General features: G+C 34.6%; 2 protein-coding genes across 5 annotated transcripts in view; one reads left to right on the top strand and one right to left on the bottom strand.

Annotated features, from left to right (window-relative positions):
* Positions 1–23,793, top strand: part of MICU1 (Mitochondrial calcium uptake 1) — a 416,685-nt gene that overhangs the window by 205,850 nt on the left and 187,042 nt on the right. The window lies entirely within an intron of this gene.
* Positions 1–23,793, bottom strand: part of LOC145662850 (carbohydrate sulfotransferase 11-like) — a 110,778-nt gene that overhangs the window by 35,813 nt on the left and 51,172 nt on the right. The window contains 1 exon segment of the mRNA XM_081728779.1: positions 10,183–10,364. Coding sequence (XP_081584905.1) covers positions 10,183–10,347 — 165 coding nt within the window. The 5' untranslated portion in view covers positions 10,348–10,364.

The following is a 23,793-nucleotide window of genomic DNA, read 5'->3' as shown; positions in this document are numbered from 1 at the left end:
TTGTTCTTTCTGCGTTACTTTCCGCGGCGTAGCCAGCAAATTGTTCTAGTAAGTTCGTAGTAATTTCTTAGTGATTGTAGTAATTTCTTTGATGTAATAGATGTGTGCATGTATAACTATGGAAACAATACCAGATCTTCTATAAAAGGGTATTTGCTTCCTGATAAGATCGTTAGGTGTTAGATCAAATGGGAATTGATATTTCACCTAAAATGGCGGATGTGATTTTTATCTGTGATTGACAGCTGATATATAATATTGGTCAGGCCAGTTATAATGTGCACAAAATCATGGCAGTACCAAATTTCTTTGAATGATAATTTAGGGACATAAATTATGAACATTACAGGTGTAAGTTCGAGTATCTGGGAGAGAAGAGAAAAATTCCTTTGGACAATCTTGAAAGAATTAAATTGTAAATATTTCGATATTCTTGAAGAATTTGCCGGATAACTGGTCAGGCAAAATGGGAATTAGGCAAAGTGGGAAGACACTAGGCTAAGTAAAATATATGTTGTTGTGGACAAATCAAAACGAAGTTGATGGAAACTTCAAGAAAAGATACTTGACTTGAAGGAAAGGTGAAATAAAAGTATACTAACATACTTTCAAAGAAAAAATGTATTTTATGTATTAATTAATATTCCTAAGCGGTAATATTAGACATGAAAATAATATTTACTTGTATGTGTGGCATTAGGTTTGAGCTAGGAATGAAACTATTGTTCGAGAAAAGAACTTCCTTGTCATGCGACGGTAGACAGGAAGCAAAATTAGTGGGAAAAACACATGTCTTGCAGACACTTGGAACTTGACCAGATTACTGAGCCAAGAAAAAAAACAATGACAATGTTGTCAAGTCTACCCTTGGAATACGAATGACTACTTTATGCCGGTGGCTCGCCACCTTTAGTTTTAAATGTTAACCTATAGTATGTAGGTTAACATTCATGGAGAATCAAGTTTCTAGCCAAGCAAGAACAACTTAAAACGTTCAGAAAGTTCAGACGTTCTTTATAAATCTTGCCAAAATCAATATGAGTACAGAGAACACTTCTTTTAGGTATTATTATGCACATGAAACATTGTGCATGTACTTTGAAAGACGACAGTTGGTGATCTTACTTTAATATAACTCTTGCAGTTTCATTGGTTTGTATGATTTCGTCATTTAGATAGTTGTAAGATACCGACTTTCTGTTCACAGGTTTTTCAAGAGAATGTAGGATCACTCTTAGGTTTCATATGTCGTCTTTGTCATGACGCTATAAGGCTTAAAATGAGATCATGTTGATTTAGCTTATTTTTACTCACAATTCTTTTAACTTTCGTTTGAATCTACACTTCTACATTTAAGAGACTAAAATTTTTCCAACCATTTTGGCTGCTAAAATTCTTCAAGAATATCGAAATATTTACAATTTAATTCTTTCAAGATTGTCCAAAGGAATTTTTCTCTTCTCTCCCAGATACTCGAACTTACACCTGTAATGTTCATAATTTATGTCCCTAAATTATCATTCAAAGAAATTTGGTACTGCCATGATTTTGTGCACATTATAACTGGATTGATAACTTTTCCATTGACAATATTACAGAACAGAAGTTAAAACAATAGTATTCTATCTTCTTAATAATAGTTTGTCTCTTTTGTATCGAGCGTATTTTTGCACTCGCATTAGTAGCTGTACTGTTCGAGGTACCTTGGAGGAATTTCGCTTTACTCTCATATCGTGACCATTGTGATATACTCTATAAAATATTTGTTAAAGAGCATTCCTACAAACGAAGCTGTTTTGCACTTAAGTATTAACAGTAGAAGGTTAACAACAAAAAGAACGAAGTTTCAAAGAGGATTGTCTTGTAAGATCGTGAATAGAACGTTTGCTTTCCTGTGAATGTTGTTAGATTTAAACCCTGCTGAGTACATACAATCCGAATAGGGGTTCAGATCGCATTTTAGTAGTGAGCTCCGTTCTTCATAAACTCACTTTTGTATAAGAACTCAATGCAACATCACAAACCATGAACTTTTATCAGAAGTAAGAGAGAACCTACTACTAACTTCTTTAAAAGACTTACTTATCATCGTATTTTTTGGCTTAACGAGCTTGAAGGAAAAATAAATCCAGTTATGATGGCCAGCCATGGAATTCCAAGTCGAGGAACTCCTGGTTCGAAATGAGAACATTAACCATTTACCTGCCGACTTTAATATCTAAATTCACCTTGTATTTTTATTTTCACTAATTTTTCTGCTCTACATTTTGCGCAATTGGTGTTCTACATTCATTCAAATCATTTTATTCCATGTTTGATAAAGGATTTTAATTCTTAATATTATTTACCAGTATGGTTACCAAACATGGTTGCTTATTCTGAGGGTAAAATATAGACTGAAAGTATTCGAGAACAAGATCCTGAGACGAATAATCGTACCTAAGAGGAGTAGGATTCGAGAATGATGGAATCTTCATAACGAGGAACTACATAATTTATGCCGTTTACCAAACATTGATAGGTTCATCACATCTAGGAGGCTCATGTGGGCAGGTCATGTAGCCAGAGTGGAAGAAAGTAGGAACGCTTTCAAAGTTGTAATAAGTCCAATTGAAAAACGACTATTTGGAAGACCTAAGTGCAGATGAGAGGACAATATTAAGATAACTCTTGCAGAAGTAGGAATACAAAGTAGAAACTGGGTCCAAGTCAAGGGTACTAGGCCATAGAGTTAGTTAGTTAGTTACCAGTTTCTTTTCTTTTTTTCCCTAAATATTTTTTTTCGGATCTTAATATTTGAATACTTGCACAGTAGCATAGTCAGAATTTCTTCAAAGAGTCCGTCCAGGTTTAGCCCCAATTTCGTCTCCCCATGAGTTTGCCCGAACATGATTGCAATCGATAGCTTCCGATGCGTAGAGCACGACTACGAAGGAACGAGAATGGTCAAATGCACTGTTCCTGAGATATCGAGTTCCAAAAGTGCGAGATGCCACGAGATGGCGCCAGCATCGAGGTTGAGATCGATGTGGCACTTTAGTTTATGAAACTCAATCAGAAACATCTTCATCATCGGAAGCATTTTCAATGCGAAGAGAAACGTTGGACTATCGATGACCGAGCAGAAGAAACTCATAGTTGTGGCCGCAAAACAAGTACCAAATAATTTTGGCCATGTGTGAACATCCTACTGTACGTGCTCCTGTCTCGCAACAAAGAGCTTTATCAATGAATTTAATACGATACGGAGTTATATCTGTGACCACTACAACGTAATAGCTTCACACTATACAAATACCCTCGAAGCGTCAAGAGGCGATACTGGCTGCGCCTCGATACTGGCGTCACCTCGTGGCATCCCACACTTTGGAACGCGATAACGCAGGAATGGTGCATCTGACCACTCTGGTTCCTTCTGAGTCATGTTCTATGCATCGAGGCTATCACCTGCATTCAAATTCGAGCAAATTCATGGGGAAATGAAACTGGGGCTCAAGGCTAATGCTCTGTTGGTCGTGCTCTTTGAAAGTCAAATTCTATTTTCTGCAACCAAATATGTCGAGTAGGTTGCCCACGAGACTAGACGAGAAATAAGGTTTTCGTGTCTTGTAAATTTTGTGGAAGTCTCGTCCTGACTCGATTCTTGAATTATTCTGTCTTCATGGGCGCCCAAAGGGAAGGGCAGGGTGGGGCGCAGCCTCCCTGGCTCACGAAAATATATTACATTTCTTAAGATTTTCTTAATGCAAATAAAAAATACCAAACGTAATGTAGCAACTAGGGATTTGAGCCCCCCCCCCTAGAAAATTTTCTTCGGGCTCCCATGTCTGTCTTATCTTGTTTTGTAAATTTTTATGTACAAAATGTATGTCCAGATTTTTTTCTTAATTTCATCTAATAGAAGTTATCAGAATTCTTCCTTGTCAAAGAGTGTGATATAAAATGTAAACCGTATTTATTATGGAGTATATTATATAATGACCTGCGTATCTTTAAACTTGTATAAATGCTCTTCATTATGTTCGTACAATCACTTTACTAATTTAAGTTTTTATACTATGAATTTTATAACACTGAAACTCTGTTTAATGTACCAAGACTTGGGTGAATTAGTGTTGCTCACGAGACTTGGGAAGTTTCTCGTCTCGGCAATACCAATGACGGTAGACAGGAGGTGAAATAAGTCTGTTTTTAATTCAATAAAACGGTTTTAGTGTTGTAAAAGCGAGCTGTAAATAATTGTAATGACTACACTTGTAAAATTTACTAAATTATAATGATAATGCCAAATTATAATGATGATGCCAAATTATAATGATAATAACAATTTTGTTTCAATTGAAAATGACCTCCTTTGCCCTTCCGTCGCGACATCATTGCTTCTGAGTAAAATGAGTGGGGATGTATTTTAAAATCTGTGAGAGTTTCTGTTGACAGCAAGAATAGTAGCAGCGCGAAGAATATTCTTTTTAAAAACTTCTGTCTCAGCAGTGGTCAAATATCATCAGATGCACGTGTTAAAGACAGCTGCAAGCACAAGCGTTCTACATTTCTTGACTAGCTGACATCTTAAACAAGTCACAGAACTTAACAAAGTAACAATATATTGCGAGACATGCGACATTTATGAACACTGAGACTCATGCAGCTTCCCCGTGCTTTTCACACTCTCCTCACTTAATACTGAAAGACAAGTGGAGTGTAATTAAATCTTTGTGAGAGAGCTTTTGGAGGCTTCATAATCATTTCCAATTCATGGATCTCCTTTAAATAGTACTATTTATTTCAAACACCCAATCTGCTAATATAAACAGATAGGTTCTAACCGATTTTTTTTTTATAGGGGAAAAATTCTTCCTCATTCCAGTGGTAATATTCTTAGTATAAAATTATCTCATGCCGACATAAAATAAATAAACAGAAAGTGAAATAAGACGTTTATTTCCCTAATAATTAGGATAAAGGATTAGTTCAATGAATTCAAAAACTAATTGAATTACACATATCTGATTTGGAGATCAACATTCACAATCGGGAACAGAACAAATTGTAAACGAGAATCAGACGCCTGCAGCATTTAAAATCGTAATTTTTCACACAAGAATTGGTGTAATATTTCTTATTATGTAAAAATTTGCTATTTTTCGAGCGCTATTGGAATTCGATTTCCGTGTACAATTTGCACTGTTCTTCATTTCGAATAATGATCTACAAATCAAATATTAGGCATGTGTGCAGTATCAAGTTATTTTTGAATATCTATGGAACCAATCCTTCACTCTAATTATTGGAGAAATAATAATTCTTATGTTTTATTCCACTTCGTGTTTATTTATTTTATGTCGATATGAGATCATTTAATACTAAGAATGTTACCACTGAAATGAGAAAATGATCCCCCTCCGTAAAAATTCGGTTACAATGTATATTTAAATATGCCTGGTGGAACTTGAAGCCGGATCTGGTAGGAATCGACATCCTTCTGTAACCCTTAATTTCCTAACCTGATTTTGTCATTTCATTGTATTGATTTATGTACAGTATAAAAGAGTCTCAATTGATAAACTAAGTTTTTTTCGCAACTTTTTATTTATGAGCAGTTTTCACATTAAGCTTACAATTCATTTCATGGTACCAAGTCAAAGTCATAAGCATTATCATTGGCGAAAATCCTGGGGATGAAAGGAACATGTCTCCTCCAATCTTGGAACTGGGGGGCACTGTCCCCCCAATAATCCAATTTGAAATGTGTTTTTTGGGTAGACTGTGACAATTTGTGCCCGACTGCTACAAAAGAAAGTGAGATGAAATTGATGTCCTCCAAGAATAAACCTCAAATCTGCCGCCTCCCAGTGTTAAAAACAACTTCCGCTCCCCTGATCCTTCACAGTATTGTTTTGCAACTTCATAAATATTTTGAACATCGCTAATATATATATATATATATATATATATATATATATATATATATATATATATATATATATATATATATATATATATATATATATATATATATATATAATAGCGGATCCAGGATATGGTCAAGGGAGGGGTTAAACCGCTAAACCATAGTTTGCAGCTTTATACAGTGTAAAGCAGAATTGAAGCCCATTTTATCCAGTGTATACCTGAGCGTTAAGGGTGCTGTAGCCCCCCTTGAACTCGCGCCTATATATATACATATATAGTATAACATGGGAACGATCTTACCCGTCCCCCCAATGTTTAACCCTTTCACTGTGGAAGGCGACGGGAAAAAATTTCCCTAACCTGCGAATGTCGATTATAGTCGACGTGTTAAAATTGGTCTGTATCTTGGGTTTGTCGATTGTAGTCGCCAAAGGTTTTCTGTGTGATTTCTATTGTTTATCGAAAACAATAAAACACAAACAAAAATGAACGGTACAACTTTGGCGACTACTCTCGACAAAGCCAAGATACGGACAAACAAATTTTAACACGTCTACTATAGTCGACATGCGCATGTTAAGGAAATTTGGTTCTGTCGACAAAAGTCGACTTCCTCTGTGAAAGGGTTAAGGCAGATTTGCGCCACTGATCTTTATTATGGTCGTCTCATAAGCACAGGTATTCGGTAGTTCCTTGTAAGAAAGTCAAGAGTGTATATGTACAGTAAAATCTCTGAATAATGGACACTGGCGGGACATGATTATTTGTACGCAAGTGAGAGATGCCTGTTAAAGAGAGGTTACACAAATTTAGATTACTCATAGCGCATGCGGTGATTGTATACAGTGTTATAAATGTAAATATAATCTAATGTCGAAATATTGTATTCAGTATGAGGATTGCTCTAGGAAGATCGTCCTTTGTAAAGAAACAAAAATATTGCTGGAGGCTGTGCATCTCCTGTAAAATGTATTATATGCGTAATAGTTTTCTTCTCCAAATTGAATGAAATCTTTCACTTTTACGTCCCATGTATATGCCGTGTAGGTCAATAACGGTGATAATGAGAAATGAAGAAAATGGTGGAATGCAGAAAGTGGAAGGAAATGAAAGAACTCCAAGAAAAAACCACAAACATAATATATTTTGTAGCAGATGCATAGCCCACTTGGCGCGAGCTGGGATCGAACCAGAACCACGCGCTCCAGAGGTGAACTCTCTACCATTGAGCTACTGCAGCCCCCATTTTCTTCTCAGATACACGTCATCCCCCAGTAAAAATAAATAAATAAATACGAAGTGAATATCTTCATTCATACAATAGTCCATAATCACAAAAGGAAGAGAGAGAGTTAATTGTTCGATATATTGATTCCATCCTTGAACACTAGGTTTAAACTTTAACTTAAGCGTCAATAACAACATTATTTTGTTTTCTTATTTTACTGTTTTGCTTTTAATTAGTAAATATAGCTTATGTAAATGTATGAAATCTGACTCATTTCGGTTTGCTTCCGATAGCATTACAAAGGAAGTTCGAACTCCACTATATGGATGTTGTTAATGAAATTGCTGACGCTTACAAAATTTATGTTTTGACATACGATATCATCATGTTTCATTGGTTATGTCATTCACTGTTACTAAAAGTGTTTCCTGCTGAGCTTTTGCTTTTTTTTTTTTTTAATTTTAGAGAGCTCGTTAACATATAGTAGCAAAGAACACTATCTTCCTCAACAGTATTTGCTTCAAATACAAGAGGGAGGAGTCTTGCTTAGAGTGAATTGAGTTGGATTTTTGTCTTACGAACTGTCAGTCGTGAGATAAATTTGTTGTTATTGGACTATGTTCATAGCCATAATACTTATGAACGAAGTTGATAAATAACACAGCTTGTCTCGTGGATTGACCTATACCAGCAGAAAATTATTGTTCGAAGAAACTTGAGAGGGAAAATAGCGTGTTTGGAAGATAGAAATGTACTAAAATGTTCGATGTGACATTTATAAAGTCTAATTTTGAAATGAATGAATATACTAAAGACGATTAAATCCAAAATATTTTTTCTTTTTTCTTTTCTTTTATTTACTTTTTTTTTTTTTTTTTTTTTTTTTTTTTTTTTTTTTTTTTTACGCATAAAATTGACGTACCATAGTTTCGAAATTGCGTTCATACCGTGATTTCATAGATATTTTGTCACAAGTTAACTCTATTGATAAGTTGTCCTTTACATGATGTTTTGACAGCCTATATCAAAGTGTTTCAGAAGTTGTAACTTATAAACTTTCGTGTACATTTTCATATGCTTCTGGATTCTAATCGAAGTTTGTTTATATCATATCTCGTGCATGTATAAACTTTTTCGTTCACTTAATCAAAGAAATCACTTCTTGAAATTCTTAAACGCGCGGCAGATATTCAGTATTTGTAAATATAACTCTATTCGATACTAAAGCATTCCAATTAGAATTTATTAATTTTATTCGTTTTTCAAAGAGCAAAATTAAAATTTGGAGATTATAGGGTCCCGAAGTGCTTATAAAATAGAACGATAGGAAGTTTGTACGTACATATTGTTTGTAGCTGAGGAACTTGGTCTCATCGTGTCATAATGTGCTTATGTTATGTTTCCATTATCACTTTATTATGTATCAGTTTTTTTCATTCATTTTTTTTGTTTGTTTTGTTTAAGTTCTAAAGAAGGTTGGGTTGGAATGGAAAGATCGAAAATTCATAAGAAACTTATATATGAACCAACAAGTAAGTGTTAGAATAAAAGAGGAAACGATAGATGGGAGTGGAATTGGAAGGGAAGTTTGACAGGGATGCTATTGCTGTCTCTCACCTACATTATTTAATATTTATCGAGAAAAGATAGTAAAAAAGGGCCTGCAAAATGAAGACGACATTTCAGTAGGAGGTAGAATGATTAGGTGTATACGGTTTGAATATGATATGGCGCTTGTTGTAGAATCTGAAAAGAAGATCAATAAAATGGAAAACTTGAGAAAGGGCTGTGAACAGTAAGGTATTAAAATGAATATTGGAAAAACAAATCCATGGTGATTGGAAACGAAGGGGTCAGGGTCAAATATTGAAGTAGGAGAGGAGAAAATAGAACAGGTGTCTAGTTTTCGATACCTGGATAGTATTATTAGTGATGATATGAAGTGTGAACGTGAAATAAAAACACGAGAGAAGGCTTAGAATAGGAATGGCGAGAGAAGGCTTTAGGAGGAAGAAAGGACTATTTTGTGGGACCTTGAATAAAGAGTTGAGAAGAAGACTCATAAAGTGCTTTGTGTGGAGTATTGTACTGTATGGGTCAGGAACATGGAAATTATGCAAAAATGATAAAAAATGACTGAAAGATTTTGAAATGTGGGTGTAGAGAAGAATGGAGAGAAGTAGCTGGCCCGAGCGGAAAACGAATGAGAGAATGTTAGAAATGGTGGGGGAGAAAATAATAATTTTAGATGTTATTAAGAAGAGGAAGAGAAATGGTTAGGACATTGGCTAAGAAGGAACTGTATCATGAGGGACATTTTAGAGAGTATGGTTGGCATAAAAGAGAGGAAGGGGGGTTAAGGAGACTAGTTAATGGACGATATCAAAACAGTGAAATCATACGTAAAGATGAAGAGGTTAGCCGAAGATCGTGGAGCATGGAAACTTCTCAGCTGTAGTAAGCGACCTTCCAATAATGGCAGAATACCTATGATGATGATGATTTATAGTTACTCTGAGAACTTCAAGTAATGCTAATTTTACTTGAACAAGGCTATGAGGGCTCTTTGCTAAGCTCACCTCCACTTATTCAGTTTTAACGAACAAAACGACAATGAATCACTTAGAGAGAAAAAAAAATAGAAAATGAGCCAAATAATGCCTGCTAAATGTTGTTATATGAACTAATAATTGTTTTCAAGATTGTTTCGTGTAGCGTGCACATTTTGGTGCCTAAGCATTATGACGCCATAAACTGCGCATCCACATTTCTGATATTATGAGAAAGATTTGGGAACAGGAAAGCAACTCTCAATTTCTTCTTGGTGCTAGGGAGTCGGGTACATACTTTTCGGAAATAGAGCCGTGAATCACGCGCACTGACTCATTCGGCTCCATATAAACACAGTATGAGAGCTGTTGAAAATATATGAGAGAAACTGTAACAGAGGAAAAAATGTGTATGCATCTTAAGGCAACGGTGCATACAACCCATGATGTGTTTTAATTTGGAGACAGTTGGAAGTCTCGTGGTTGACTCACCGTCCGAGTGAAGTTATCTCCTTTTCTGAGAGCCTGCTCATAAATTCTGGAGTCCCAGTGAAGGCCAATGAAGCAGAAGAGGCAGAGGAGGAGGACACCCAACAACAAGGTCCGGTATTGAAGGAGACGGGACCTCGCCCACCACCTCCTGCACTGGCATATCATCTCCACCGCATCTCAACCTGGAACAATAATAATAAACTATAAATCAGGATCCTGTTAGAAGGATTCAAACATAATCAAAAATCAATATTAAACTCATGATCTTGAAGAAGAGAAGCAAAGTGCTATAAAAATAGCAAAGAAATTTAGTGACTACTACATTAAACAAATACAGTGAAACAAGCGCATAATTTGCTGCCATTGGTTTAAAGAAAACTAACATACAAGAGCGAATAGTGTCCGGATTCGGATATCCTGGAACAACAATGTTATTATATTAACTAGTTCTCAAAATTAGAATATACCAAACATGGTATGGAACTTAGAAATATATATATCACGGCAATTCGAAGCTGTAGCGAAGGGTGCATTTTTGACTGATGTACACATGAACTGTAATAGCTATTTAGTTCTAGTTAGTAGAAGGGACAGTGAATACTGAAGAGACAGTCTCCATCTACAATGATGTAACGTTTTGAAAATATATGTACGTGAGAATCACATTCAAAATATAGTTTGCTGACAAAATAAGCAAGAAGCCCTTACATGTATACGCAACATAGTATTAAAACCTGTTAAAATACACAGACCAGAGTGGTCGTGTCATTCTGATTTGTAGGTAGTTGAATTTTGTACCAGTAGCTTTCTTAAAGTTACCACTAATATTTTGCAGTTTAATTTCTCAATGGGCAGTTATAATACGCCTTTTTGGTGTTTCTTACGCTAGTAGCTGTTTGATTTTCTGTGTATATCTTTTGATTCAGAACAATACACCTGCTATATTGAATCCTCTATCATTGTTAAGTTTGAATAATATGACTATCTCGCCTCGTATTTGCAGCATGTTTTTCCAAAATGTTAGGGCATTTTTCTTCTATTGGATTTCAAATAATAATAATAATAATAATAATAATAATAATAATAATAATAATAATAATAATAATAATAATAATAATAATAATAATAATAATAATAATAATAATTTGAAAAAGTATGCTACTGTGAAACAACATAGCGTATATATATATTTGAATTTCGGAGCTACAACGAAGAGTGCGTTCCAGTTCAGACAATTACATGAAGTGCGTTACTATTTATGTCATCCTACTACTGTTTGACATTCAACCATGGATATTCATTTTAAGAAAAAGCTATTACGTACTATTAAATTTTATAGTACTCTGTATATATTCTTGTAAGATCTACAAATAAAATAACATTTTGTGTGAAGTTATGTTGATAAAAGTATTATCAACAAATAAATGACGCGGCAAGCGAAATCTCAAAATGACTGAAATTTCAAAGTTTATTACGAAGTTATAAAAGAAAATTCAGTGTAAGGAGGCTGTATATAACAAAAGGGGTTGTATTTATGCAACTTAGCTAAATCATTCATTATGCCTAGAATCTTCAAGTTATTCAAACAGTTGTGAGAGATGCCCATGGCAATTGTCCTTCCCTGGATTTTCAAGGTTCGAAATGCATTTTAAAACTTAGTAGATTTGCGTGCTGACACATTACAGCATTTAATATGTTTATACTAAATATTATAGCAATGAATTTACTGTAGTTAATAATATTATGCAGTATGCGTAAATATTTGTTGTTGTACGTTAAATATTGTGTACACGCAGTGGCGTACGCAAGAGGGCTTTTGGGGTTTTTAACTTCATCATTGAGCAGATACTATGCGAAAGTAAACACCATATTAAGATACGTATACAAAAACCTGGAATTATATGAATGTGGGAGTACCCTTGACGAACTTCTGCGTACGCTACTGGGTGCATACGTGCATCAAACTGTGTGTGTATTCGCAATTTCGCTTGTTTGTTTGTTTGATTTTGTGTGTGTGTGTCCCCATGGAAATTTGTTTGATTTTGTGTGTGTGAGTCCCCATGGAAATAATCTTGTAGGCGTCCCTGGACATGTCAATTTTAAGTGTATAGAGTTCGCGAAATAGTAACAAGAAGTAATCAAAGAAAAAAATGAAAGAGTTCGAACTAGCCTTGCACAAGAAAAAAAGAAATCTGGCTACTACGACACCGTACAAGGGATTAATACGAATACCCTTGGCTATCTATTTGGCTGTTAAAAAAATAGCCAACTTAAAAAAGTGACCAACCTTATAGACTCCTCTGCCGTCTTTCCGCTCTACTTGTTAAACAGAACAGCACTATCCATGTTTTATGCTCGGCTTTATATGTACGCGATTTTTAGTAATATAGAGCTGTTTCTTGGTTAAATGGTTAATCTTATTGCTTTTTTTTTTCGCGGCAAATCGCGTCCGATTCTCAGTGGAAGTGTGTGCGAGTCAAACTTCACGTTAAGTGTAGGTCTACGCCACATGTAATCTCTGTGTCTTAAACTTCTAATAATCCAACAGTAATGTTGGTTCAGTCTTAGAAAATGTGTTAAGATATAAGTAATCTTTACGTAAATAAGTTATAAGTAGTAAGAGTAAGAGGAAAGAGAAGGCTGTATATGCTTGCGAAATTAGTCAAATAGATCATGGAACTCATTGTTCGTGCATAGAGCCCAAAGTAAATAAAACCAAAGACGTAAAACACCGATATAATCACAAAATACAATTTGCAGCATAAAATAATAGTTATGTACCATAGGTTAAAGGAGACGGATGATTATGAAAGAATTGGTGGAATGAGAATTGGGAGGAAACTGGGAAATGCCGACAAAACTCACAGACACGATGTTGTCCACCACAAACTCAGGTGGTCTGGGATCGAACCAGGGAGCCCTTTCATTAGAGGTGAGCGCTTTATCACTGAACCACCATGCTTTCCTATGGTTGATTTGGATAAGATATAAAACTGAATTACGACTGAATAAAAAATTACGAAATTCCATTCTTTAATAGTGTGAGAGACATTCCATAGACAAATACGGTTTTATCAAAAAGTATTCGATACATTTTGAAGTGTCGTCAAAGGTACTTGAAGGCATTTTTGAGGTAATATAAAGTGTCTTCAGTGCATATTTCTTTATATTATACAAATTATGCCACGGACCAGGAAAAAAATGTTAAGTGTGTATGTGTAGGTAACTATTACTTGCAGTGTAGAGCTTAATCCTAAAAGATATTCCTCACAAAGAACAACGTATATTTCATTCATATATTCGTAACGTTTTGTATGATGAAGTAAGAATGAACTAAAAAGTTTCCATATTGTGGAAAATATTTGTCTTTTGTTGATTCGGGAGGCAAAAATAATCTAAAAGGATCATCATCAACTTCTGCTAGATGTAGAGGGTCAAAAGTCAACGAATCGCATTCGTTGATGGAGGTGGTTCTTCCGGTTAATCCGAAGATCTAACTCCCAATATATTCCCACAGAGGATTATTATGAATGAATTGCTCTTTGGTAGCATGCAACTCGACTGCCTTTACACGTCATATTGGTTGCATATCGTTCCTTACTTTCCCTATTTTAACCAAACTTCTTCACGTGGTGTACACGTGTCATTGGTACGTGTTTAAAGTAAATAGTATAAGTACACATTGTATGTACAACATAAGTAATCAGTTTTCTCATCTTTAACTTTTTTATGTCCCAAATTAACGTTTAATTCGTAAATAGCAATAAGGGAAATATTTTGAGGAAATCTGATACATCCAAATCCCAAATTTGATGGCCCATAGTTCGAGAACCAAAGATCTGTACACCATATATTTCGCAGACTTCTATAGCGGGTAAAAATATAACAGCATCTCAGGTTGGATCCAGATCAAATGAGTTCAGTTGAATTCGTGTGATACGTAGTGTCCTTGGGATTGATTTAAAAAAAATTCAAATGAAGATCGAAAGAGAATAACCTTAATGCGTCATTCGCCTTATATAACCGGGGCTTTCACTTATTTTCCCATATCTCACTCTGAACAGATATAGTCTAGTGGTATATCTTGAAATTGACCAGGATTGCTTTCTTTCTTAGTCTTGCCTCACAGATAGAAGTAAGCAATAATGAAGAGAAGCTAGTAGAGCAGAGCTTATAGATGCTGTAAAGATACTTTGAGCGAGATTTACGCTTCAAGGGAAAAGGTTTAAAAACAAAACCATTTTTGCTTTTTTACTTTTTCTCTTTTTTGTTGAAAATTTTACGTAAGTTAAAAGCGTCCTTCATTACGTAGATATTTTGTGGTTCACTTCCATTCTAAGTGGCACTTAAATGCGTTTGATCTGCTATAAAACGCTATGGCTCGTATATTTATATAACCTGTCACAGGACACCAAACATGTTATGGTGTTTTATGATATGCGCAACGCAAATATTTGCAGAATTTAAAAGCAAAAGAAAGTGTCATCGATGAAAGAATGCTTCTATTTATTTCTCACTGTACTTGAATTGCTGTATACGTACGTTAATGTGTATTATTGGTCTGTTATTACTTTAGTTAACAGCTCGTAACGGTGAACACATCAGTGTATAGAAAGCTTCTTAAGACAAACGTTCCTTTGAGATACCAGTAATGTTCATCTTACATGCATTAATGTTGCTTTTGATCGTGAGTAATGTCTGCAAGATACTTTTATGGTGTGAATCTACGCTATTTATCACATTGGAATGCGTTCTAGTTATAGATTACACTTAACGTTCAGGGTTCTTCAGGAAGTTTACTGTATGGGCATATTGTTGTTTCATTCGGTGAATGCTTGAGACTCATTCGACAAGGTAGAACAGTATTTAAGAGTTTTCAGCTTGTCATAGTGTCCAGGAAATGTTAAGAAAACAATATATCGCCGACAAACTTACTTTTACATTAGGTGAATATGAATTAAGGATATTTAAACGAACTGCAATTATATGTGAGATTAACTCTCTGCACACACAAACTTTTGTTGGGAGAGGTTCAAAGTTAAGGGGAGGCGTCCGGAACAAAAGAGATAGTATCCCTATGTAGCATTGAACCGGTGTTATTCTACAGCCAGAAAAACGATAAGTGATAAGTACTGCTACCTACACTCGCAAATAAAATTATAGAACTAGATTGTTTTATATATATAATCGATGTAGCATGAAGACTTTATATATATATATAATATAAGGTCTTTATGCCACATCGATCATTTTTCTGCTAAACAAGTATGGTTTTATTGAGAAACTGTACGAATGTATGTATGTCGGGTTACAAAGTTTTTTGGCGGGGAGATCCGAAGCCGGTGCCTCTTCACCCCGTGGATACGTCCTTGACTCTCTGATAATAATTACTGTTAGATTATCAGATAACAGAACACTCTGGTACGTTAATGAATCATGATATTATTTTGTGCTTCTATTTAATCAACAAGAATTTCAAAGTAGCTGTGAAGCGCGAATATTCAGATCTTCTTAATTTTTTAAACAACCCTTTCTTATTTTGAGAGCCTCCAAATAGTGTTACGAACAAAACCAATTAAATACTTCGAGTGGAGCAGCGTTCCTCAAACTGTACTCCGCGGCGGATCATAAGTGATCGTCGAAGTCTCCCCGTGTGGTCCTCTTAGATTGAACATTAGTCCAAAAAAGACAGAAAAAAAATAAAAAGAAGTAAGTGAATTACGAATCACAAGCTATATAGGTATTGAAAACGTAGATTATACGATTTAATAAAATAAAGATTGTACAAATTCTAATAGGATTTCGGTTCGATTCCCGGTGGGAAAGCGTTAAAAAAACAGGATATGGTTTATCTTAAACTTATGTCCAAATCTCATATAGCCTCATGCTGAAAAGAGATCATAAATTTCAACAAATAAGTCCAAAAAATCTAATAGCTCATGCCATTGTATCATTAGAATATAAAATATTCTCGATAACCTTACGAGACATAATAAATAGAATTAATATGTATTTTCTGCTATTAATAACGATATAACATTAAGGATCATAATTTGCATATTACTATTTTAAAAATATGTATTATAAGTATTATAAGTATATGGTATGTGCTCAAAAAAAAAAAATAGAAAAGGAAAGGAAAAACGCTTCAGGAGAAAATAAGAGTAGAGTGATTTGTAGGATATACTGATCAAGAAAAGTGGTCCACAACTGCATGTGACCAAAAGTTTGAGAAACTCTAGAGTAGAGTATTGCATTACGTCGAACAGAAAGAGGAGCAACTTGAAGAAGCGACGGAAAACAGTAAGAGGGTTTCAAAATGTGTGTGGTGAGAAGAATGGATAAAATTAACTTGATTGCATTAGAAAACAATAGTTAAGTTTTATAAAGGAATGGTAGTTGAGAAAAGAACCCTATTGCAGGTAATTAGAAAGAGGAACGGATACTGATTAGCACATTATATTTGAGGAAAAAATGTACTCTCAAAGGCGTGATAGAATCTATAGTGGAAGGAAAGAGAGAGAGAGGATTTATGAAAATTATTAAAATGAATAACTCGTACGTCAAGACTAAAAGCTTATAATGGGACGTGGAGGTTTCTTTTTCCGGCAAGTGACTTGTCAGGGATAACTGAATACATATGTTGATGATGATGACGTTTTATTTATTGGGTGTGTAGTTGAAAAATACTTTTCTTAAGAATATGTCAGATATACATGTTACCTGGGTTAACAGAGATATCTGAACCGGTTAACATCAGTAATATGATCCAGTGCTGTTGAAACTCATGAAATCCAGAAACTGAGTTTTCAAGACTCATACGTAATGAATGACTTGAGTGCTTTAAAAAATCCGAACAAACAAATATTTCATGACAGCAGATTAGAATGATAGCAACATGTAGATATTGAACAGGATTGTGTTCAGAATTTTGATGTATGCCATCACGTAAAATTAAAGCACAGTGTTATATACTCGCTATCGGTTAACTGCTTATTCAAAATAAGTTTATGGCTTTGAAACATGGTTTATTTAAGTAATGGTTTATTACACGTGCTTTATTTGAGCTCGAATGAATCATGCTTATAGACGTCAGATAGAAATTTCAACATAAGCAACATCTAAATAAAGAAATAAATTAAATTAAATGTAAAAAATAAAAAGTACTGTTGGTTTCTTACTTTTATACTCGTATATCAACAATTAACGATCAGATTAGAGAGCAAAATTCAAGCGAATATGCAATCAATATTCTTTATCTTCAACATTTGGAATCATGTGTACTGAAACGTGATTTTTTTTTTAAAAAAAAAATAGTTTCATAATTTTTCATACCCTGATTTAAATTCGTGTGCTTTTGAGGTTTCACACTGATGTCAACGAAGTCAACGTAACTACTGATGGATTCTTCAGGTCTCTCAATCGGCTTCCTACTTGCTTTTTCACGTATCAAAAACATAGATGTTTGGAATAAAATACAGTATTACCAAAATATACGAATACCGCAGAACTCAAACATAGAATACGAACGAAAAATTCAAGAAAATTTTGCCCCAATATACGAATGCTGTTTTGGAATTGTAATGCCTACCATACTTTTCGTGTGTTCGTGCGCACGTTTTCCCTACACTTATACACTATGTTGTTCTGTAGTGATTTTGTATGCTAATTGTATGTTTTTTATCTGTTTTGTTTTATATATATATGTTGAACTATGTCCAGTGTATTTATTATTAAAAACGTTTTGAAAATTCGAGTTCGTGGAATCGTAGAACGGATTAACCTTTAGGACACGAAGTAACTATATTTAGTTACCTAAAAATAAGGCTTGGGATACGAAGTAACTATTTATAGATACCTTGCAGTTTGCCCACTAAACCTAATTGTTTTTTAACTTTCTGGGTATCACATATATGCACTTGTATGTGTTTTATTCAGGAGACATACTAGGCAACTGCAGAAATTGGCGCCGTATCCCAGGCTTTATTTTTTAAAAAGACTCCGTAATTAAAAGGTTAATCTAATTGGTCTTATTTTAAAGGGAAAGATTGCCTTGGAACTCGAACAGGGTTCTGGAAAGTTAAAGTTCGTATTCTAAGGTATAACTGTGTGCATAGATACAGGGGGCACCCACGGGAGTTTCACCGGGTTCGACCCTCAGAAAACTTCCTGATTCAACATATATTTTTACAATTTCTCAATAAAATACTTGTTTAACAGGGAAATGATTGATGTAGCATGAAAATTTGATCCCACACTATATATGTAGTCTTTTTCTTATTAAAACAATCTAGTTCCATCATTTTTTCTGAAAATATAAATGGAAGTATTTTACAATTACTTCTCATCTTTTCGGGTACAGAATAATACTCGTTCAAAACTACATAGACGTAGTGGCTTGTAATATTGGACCCCTCCGAACAAAAAGATTCTAGGTGCGCGCCTGCATAGATATATTCCCAATAATAATGCAAACAACTTGACGTGTTTGTTTTCAATTCGAAATTTTTCTATTTGAAAACAATATTTTGGAATAACTACTTTATGATTAGATATTGTTATACTATTTTTTTCCATGATGACATTAAAAATGCTTGAAGCAGTGCCAGTATCATGTAATTTTGCCGCTTCGTAATAATTGTTAACCTTGAAAAGTGAAGGAAATACATACAACATACAAGAATTTTTTCCATGCTACATGTTCAAGGAGGACTTGTTTTATTGTTCTTTTTAGGTTGTTTTATGTTCTTCCTTCCAGTTTTTCCCTTTCTTTCTTTTGATGAAGCTAGTTAATTTAAGTCTGGTATCTGGCCAGACAAGTAATTGTCATTATAAAGACAAGATGTTGTATTATTTTCTTTATTATGGAAATTGTCAATCAAAGTATAGTGGGTAGTTTTTGTGTGTGAGTGTGAATCATAGTAAAAAGTTTGGCATGCTTAGGGAATCTAGATATTGAAAGAATACCTGGCAACTTTTCCAGTTTTTTATTATTTATTTTTTTATTTTTTAGACATATTAGCGTGTCCAATGTTGATTCATGTTGTTACACGTAAACCCTTCGGCAGTTTAACATTTGAGAACAATTTGTGTACCTAAATGTAAAACCCTTTCCCTCACCCGTAAGAAAAAAGATATTAAATATAAGTATCTATTTTAGAGTCATCAAAGATCTAGGAGTTCTATTTGATCATAAGTAAATTAAATTAACGCAGGCAGTGACATTATTAGTATAATCGTTTACTATTAGGAATTAGGGTGGCATGTTGATAGGTTTGGCGTTTATATATATATATAAGTAAGAAAAAATATGTACGTGTAATAATAATGTTTTTTTAAAACAAATAAAATGTGCAGAGTGAGAAATAAGAGAATAAGGAGAACAATCAGGGTTGTAGAGATATCTGAGAATATCCAAGAAATACTTCAGTGGTATGATCATTTAATGAGAAGAAGGACCATGTGATCAGAAAGGTGATGGCAATGGATATGGATGGGAAGAGAGGTAGTGGAAGACCAGGAAGGAAATAGATGGATATGGTTAAGAATGACTTCAGAGAAAAAGATTCAGCAGGAGGAGAATTTCAGGACGAGTTCTATGGAGAAGTCTCATCGGAAACGTCAACCCCACGTAAGTGGGAAAAGGCGAAGAGAAAGATTTATAACAACCCTTGGATATGTTGTATAAGCTAGAAGAGGTGGACATTAACGAAAGAAAATGCTGATGGAAGCTAAGAAAGCACATGGACACTTCATATATCACATGGACTGGAGTGCTGAACTCAAATCCTTGCATTAAACGTGAGCATTCTACCACTGAATAACCGTACTCCCCTTAAAATTATTTGCATTATCAAGTAACGCTTATACATACATTATTTTTATTAGTGCAAGACAGTTACATTCTTTTAATTATAGAACTACTGAAATATTTTACAATAGAAACCGACTACACAGAAGCATGAGGGCCTGTCTTCCCAGAGGATTCGTCGCAAGTAGCATTACCCCCGACACGACTAACTCATTGCTAAGGGAAGTTTCCTGTGCATTGTAAATATCTTTTCTTTAAATACAGAACAACATATTATAGGTAATGAGCATTTCTCGTTTGTTCCGCTCTGCTAACTACTATTAGAATATGGTTATTTAACCATATCAGTCACATGTACTTTCATTTTTTAACGATTGCAGTTTACACACGAGTAGGGATGCGTACGAGACGAGTCGAGACACGGCTCGTCCAATAGAGAAATATACATTTTTCGAGTCGAGACATCACTTTTACAGTACATTTTCGATACGAGACAGCTATAAATCTTGTCTCGTGCGCATCCCTACACACGATCCACAGAGCGGCAAATTTCCAGGGACGACATATTAAGAAATTCTAGATTGAAGAAGGTTATACGGAAGATAGAGGCTGCCCACAAGTTAGAAAGTTAAGGGAGATTTCAAATGAAAACAATGGTGGTACTGGAGTGCAATCTAGTTTTCTAGCTACGACACCATTTACGGTAAGAAGAGGCTAATGAGACTATTGCTTATTGCCTGGCAACGTAATTCGTCCTTTAGTTCCGTACTCCCCGCCCCGTTACCGGTAGTTTAATGTAGCGGCCGCATTATTTCAGCCTACTGAGTACGAAGAAATAAGAGGAAATGGATGCAAAATTGTCTTTGGTCTAGGGGCGTAAAATACGTAAGTACGGACCTGGGTATCAGCCATAGTTGTAATTGCTATTAGTGCTCCTAGAAAACACGATACATATGCAATGAAATATATGTATGCTATATGCCACAATGTCCTATTAAAATGTTAAACTTTCAAGATGTTTTTCTTTTACTCATATTATTAGGATCACGCATTTGAGATTGTGCTTTTAGCCCGTCCGAGCATTACTCCACACGATAACTAATTTCGAGTGTGCTTCTCTTTACAGTATTTACCAAAGTTTATTCCTTGATTCAATTGTAGTACGTAGTTCTTCATGGCAGATATAGTACACCAATATACTGTTATCGTAATATTTTACACAAATTTAAAGTTTTTCGCGAAACATTTCTGCTGACATTTTCTTTTGTATATTCCTTTCTGAAGAAAAATAATGATTTATTTATGTTCTTATCAGATATTACTTATTGCATATGATACTTTGGCTTCCGATTTGATCTTCAGTATTTTTGTATTTAATTTATTTATATTTTTGTATTGAAAAAAAAAATAGAAAATCTAATATAGTAAGTGATTGTGTTATTTGCAACCTGTACTCAAGATAAAAGATAAAATTGCTCTTGATCCAAGGAAAAACCAATAGTAGGGAGATTGGGAGAGAAATCAACGTTTACAGTGAATGCTTAATGAAGGAAGTATTAATGGAAGTTGACTTCAAGATTGGAAGGCAGATCATTAACACAGTCAGGTGTATGAAGAGGTCCTTCGTGGCTAAGCGGTTAGCATACGCGCCTATGGCGTGAGAGACCCGGGTTCGATTCCCGGTGGGAACTCATGTGGTTCGGATTCCACGTTAATCAGTAGTCATAAGGGCGTCTCATATAGCCTCGCTGCTGAACGGGACGTTAAACTCAAAATCAACTCAACGTAGGTGTATGAATAATGCGATAATTATAGCTAGAACCGAAGAAGTACTACAGGAGATGATAGATAAAATAGTTAACACTGGTAAACAGTATGGAATGAAAATCAATATTGAAAGTCATTAGAATATTTCGTGGAAACACGCCCTTACAGATCAAAGTAAAACAAAGCTTGAAGACGTCGATCATTTGGAATATCTGGGAAGTCGTTTACCTAGAGACAATTACTGCAATAAAGACATCAGGTCAAGAATTACCATAGCCAAAGAAGCATTCAATGAGGAAAGATCACGCCTACTAAAATGTTTAACATTGGATTAAGGAAGTAGCTGGTCAGATGTTATATATGAAGTATTGCATTGTATAGTTCGGAGACTTGGACATTAAGGAAGTTAGAGAAAAAATACTTAAAAAGCTTCGGTATGTGGTGTTGGAGAAAGATGAAGATAGAATGGACGAGGACGCTTTCAGCCAGATCTTTATAGAAGGGCCAATTGGATTGGACACATTTTGCAAGGGAAATTGTCTTCATCATAATGCCATCGAGGGAAAGATGGAAGGAAAGCAAGGAGTAGGAAGAAGAAGAAGAACACTATTAATCAATGATTTGAAAAATAGAAGAAAATTTGCGACTTGAAAGAGGAAACTGAAGATCAAAAAATTTGGAAGAAACATTTCCAGATCCGAACGTAAGAAGAAAAAGAAAATATAATTATTAGCAGGACCTGCCAACAGGCAGAATGCTTAATAACAGTAAAGCAACACAAACGTTATAAAATATCATATCAAGTATATACACGAATATTGATTAGCCAGCACAACGAAATCTCACCAAACCAATAACTATATACTAATAATAATAATTTGTTACAGATTGGACAATTTATTATTGCCTTTATCAGACATACTATCATGAGATAAAGTGTGTAATGAAAACATTGTGAATTGGTGAAACTGTATTATTATGTTATTATTATCTGGTTATTGCTTTGGTTATATTTTGTTTATCCTTAGATATAGATAGATCCAAAGCTATTGTCAACAGCATATTCGGATGCTTACTTAGCCCTTAGAGAAAAGCCCAATATTAGAATAGAATATGTAGTACAATCACACGTGCTTTGTGTGTGTGTGTGTGTGTGTGTGGTAACAACTCAGTGATTTTATAGTTCATTCTTCGCGCCACTAAGCAGTTAGGTAAAAATAAACCTAAATGTATATAAATGTAGTACTGTATTGTTCATATCAATTGTGTCATATCAAATTTCCTTGAGGGGGGAGGCAAAATTAAGTCCACCAATATAAGTTTCACTTTTTTTTACTAGTACTAGTACTAGCTGAACCTGCGCTATTTACACAGCGTACGTTTCTAATCTCCTTCCCACTTTCCATTATATATCTGTGTAAGTCCCTTTACGAACACAAGTAAAGGACAGGAAGGCATAAGGGAGTAAATTGCTGTAGACAAATATATAAATGTAGTATTTTAATATATAGAATGTTGGGGGAGTTTGTGGCAAACTTGGATAAGTAATAGATGATACCAAATGCAAATATGCTTTTCTTATAATTCCATATCCGAACACGTGTCATTGTGGGTCCACAAGCCTTCTAAGTTGCAGTTATAATTTTGTGACTTACACTTACTTGTATTTTGTTCCCACTTCAAATCAATGAAATGTATCATACTTCAATCAATACTTCCTCGGTTTTTGTGTTAAATTATCCATTTGGATTCTGTCTGTAAATAGGTTTTGTCAGATTAAAGCAAAGCGCCTGAAATGTAGATCAACCCGCTATACGTAGCTCCTCTACTGGTTGCCTTTCACAAGGATATCAACCTAGTTGTAATATTAAACTAATAGGACGAAAACAACGCCTAATATGTGAAATAGAAAAATAAAGACAGTTTTTTTTTTAAAAAAAATGAATGAAAACTGACAAATCTACACAAAATTTGGAATCGACCAGCGAAAACGGCACGTTTTTAGCACTAGTGATTTTCGAGATATTGTCGAG

The sequence above is a fragment of the Thermobia domestica genome, chromosome 10 (genome assembly GCF_964235325.1).
Source record: "Thermobia domestica chromosome 10, izTheDome1.hap1.1, whole genome shotgun sequence".
Lineage (NCBI taxonomy): Eukaryota > Metazoa > Arthropoda > Insecta > Zygentoma > Lepismatidae > Thermobia > Thermobia domestica.
This window is presented reverse-complemented; position numbering and strand designations above follow the sequence as displayed.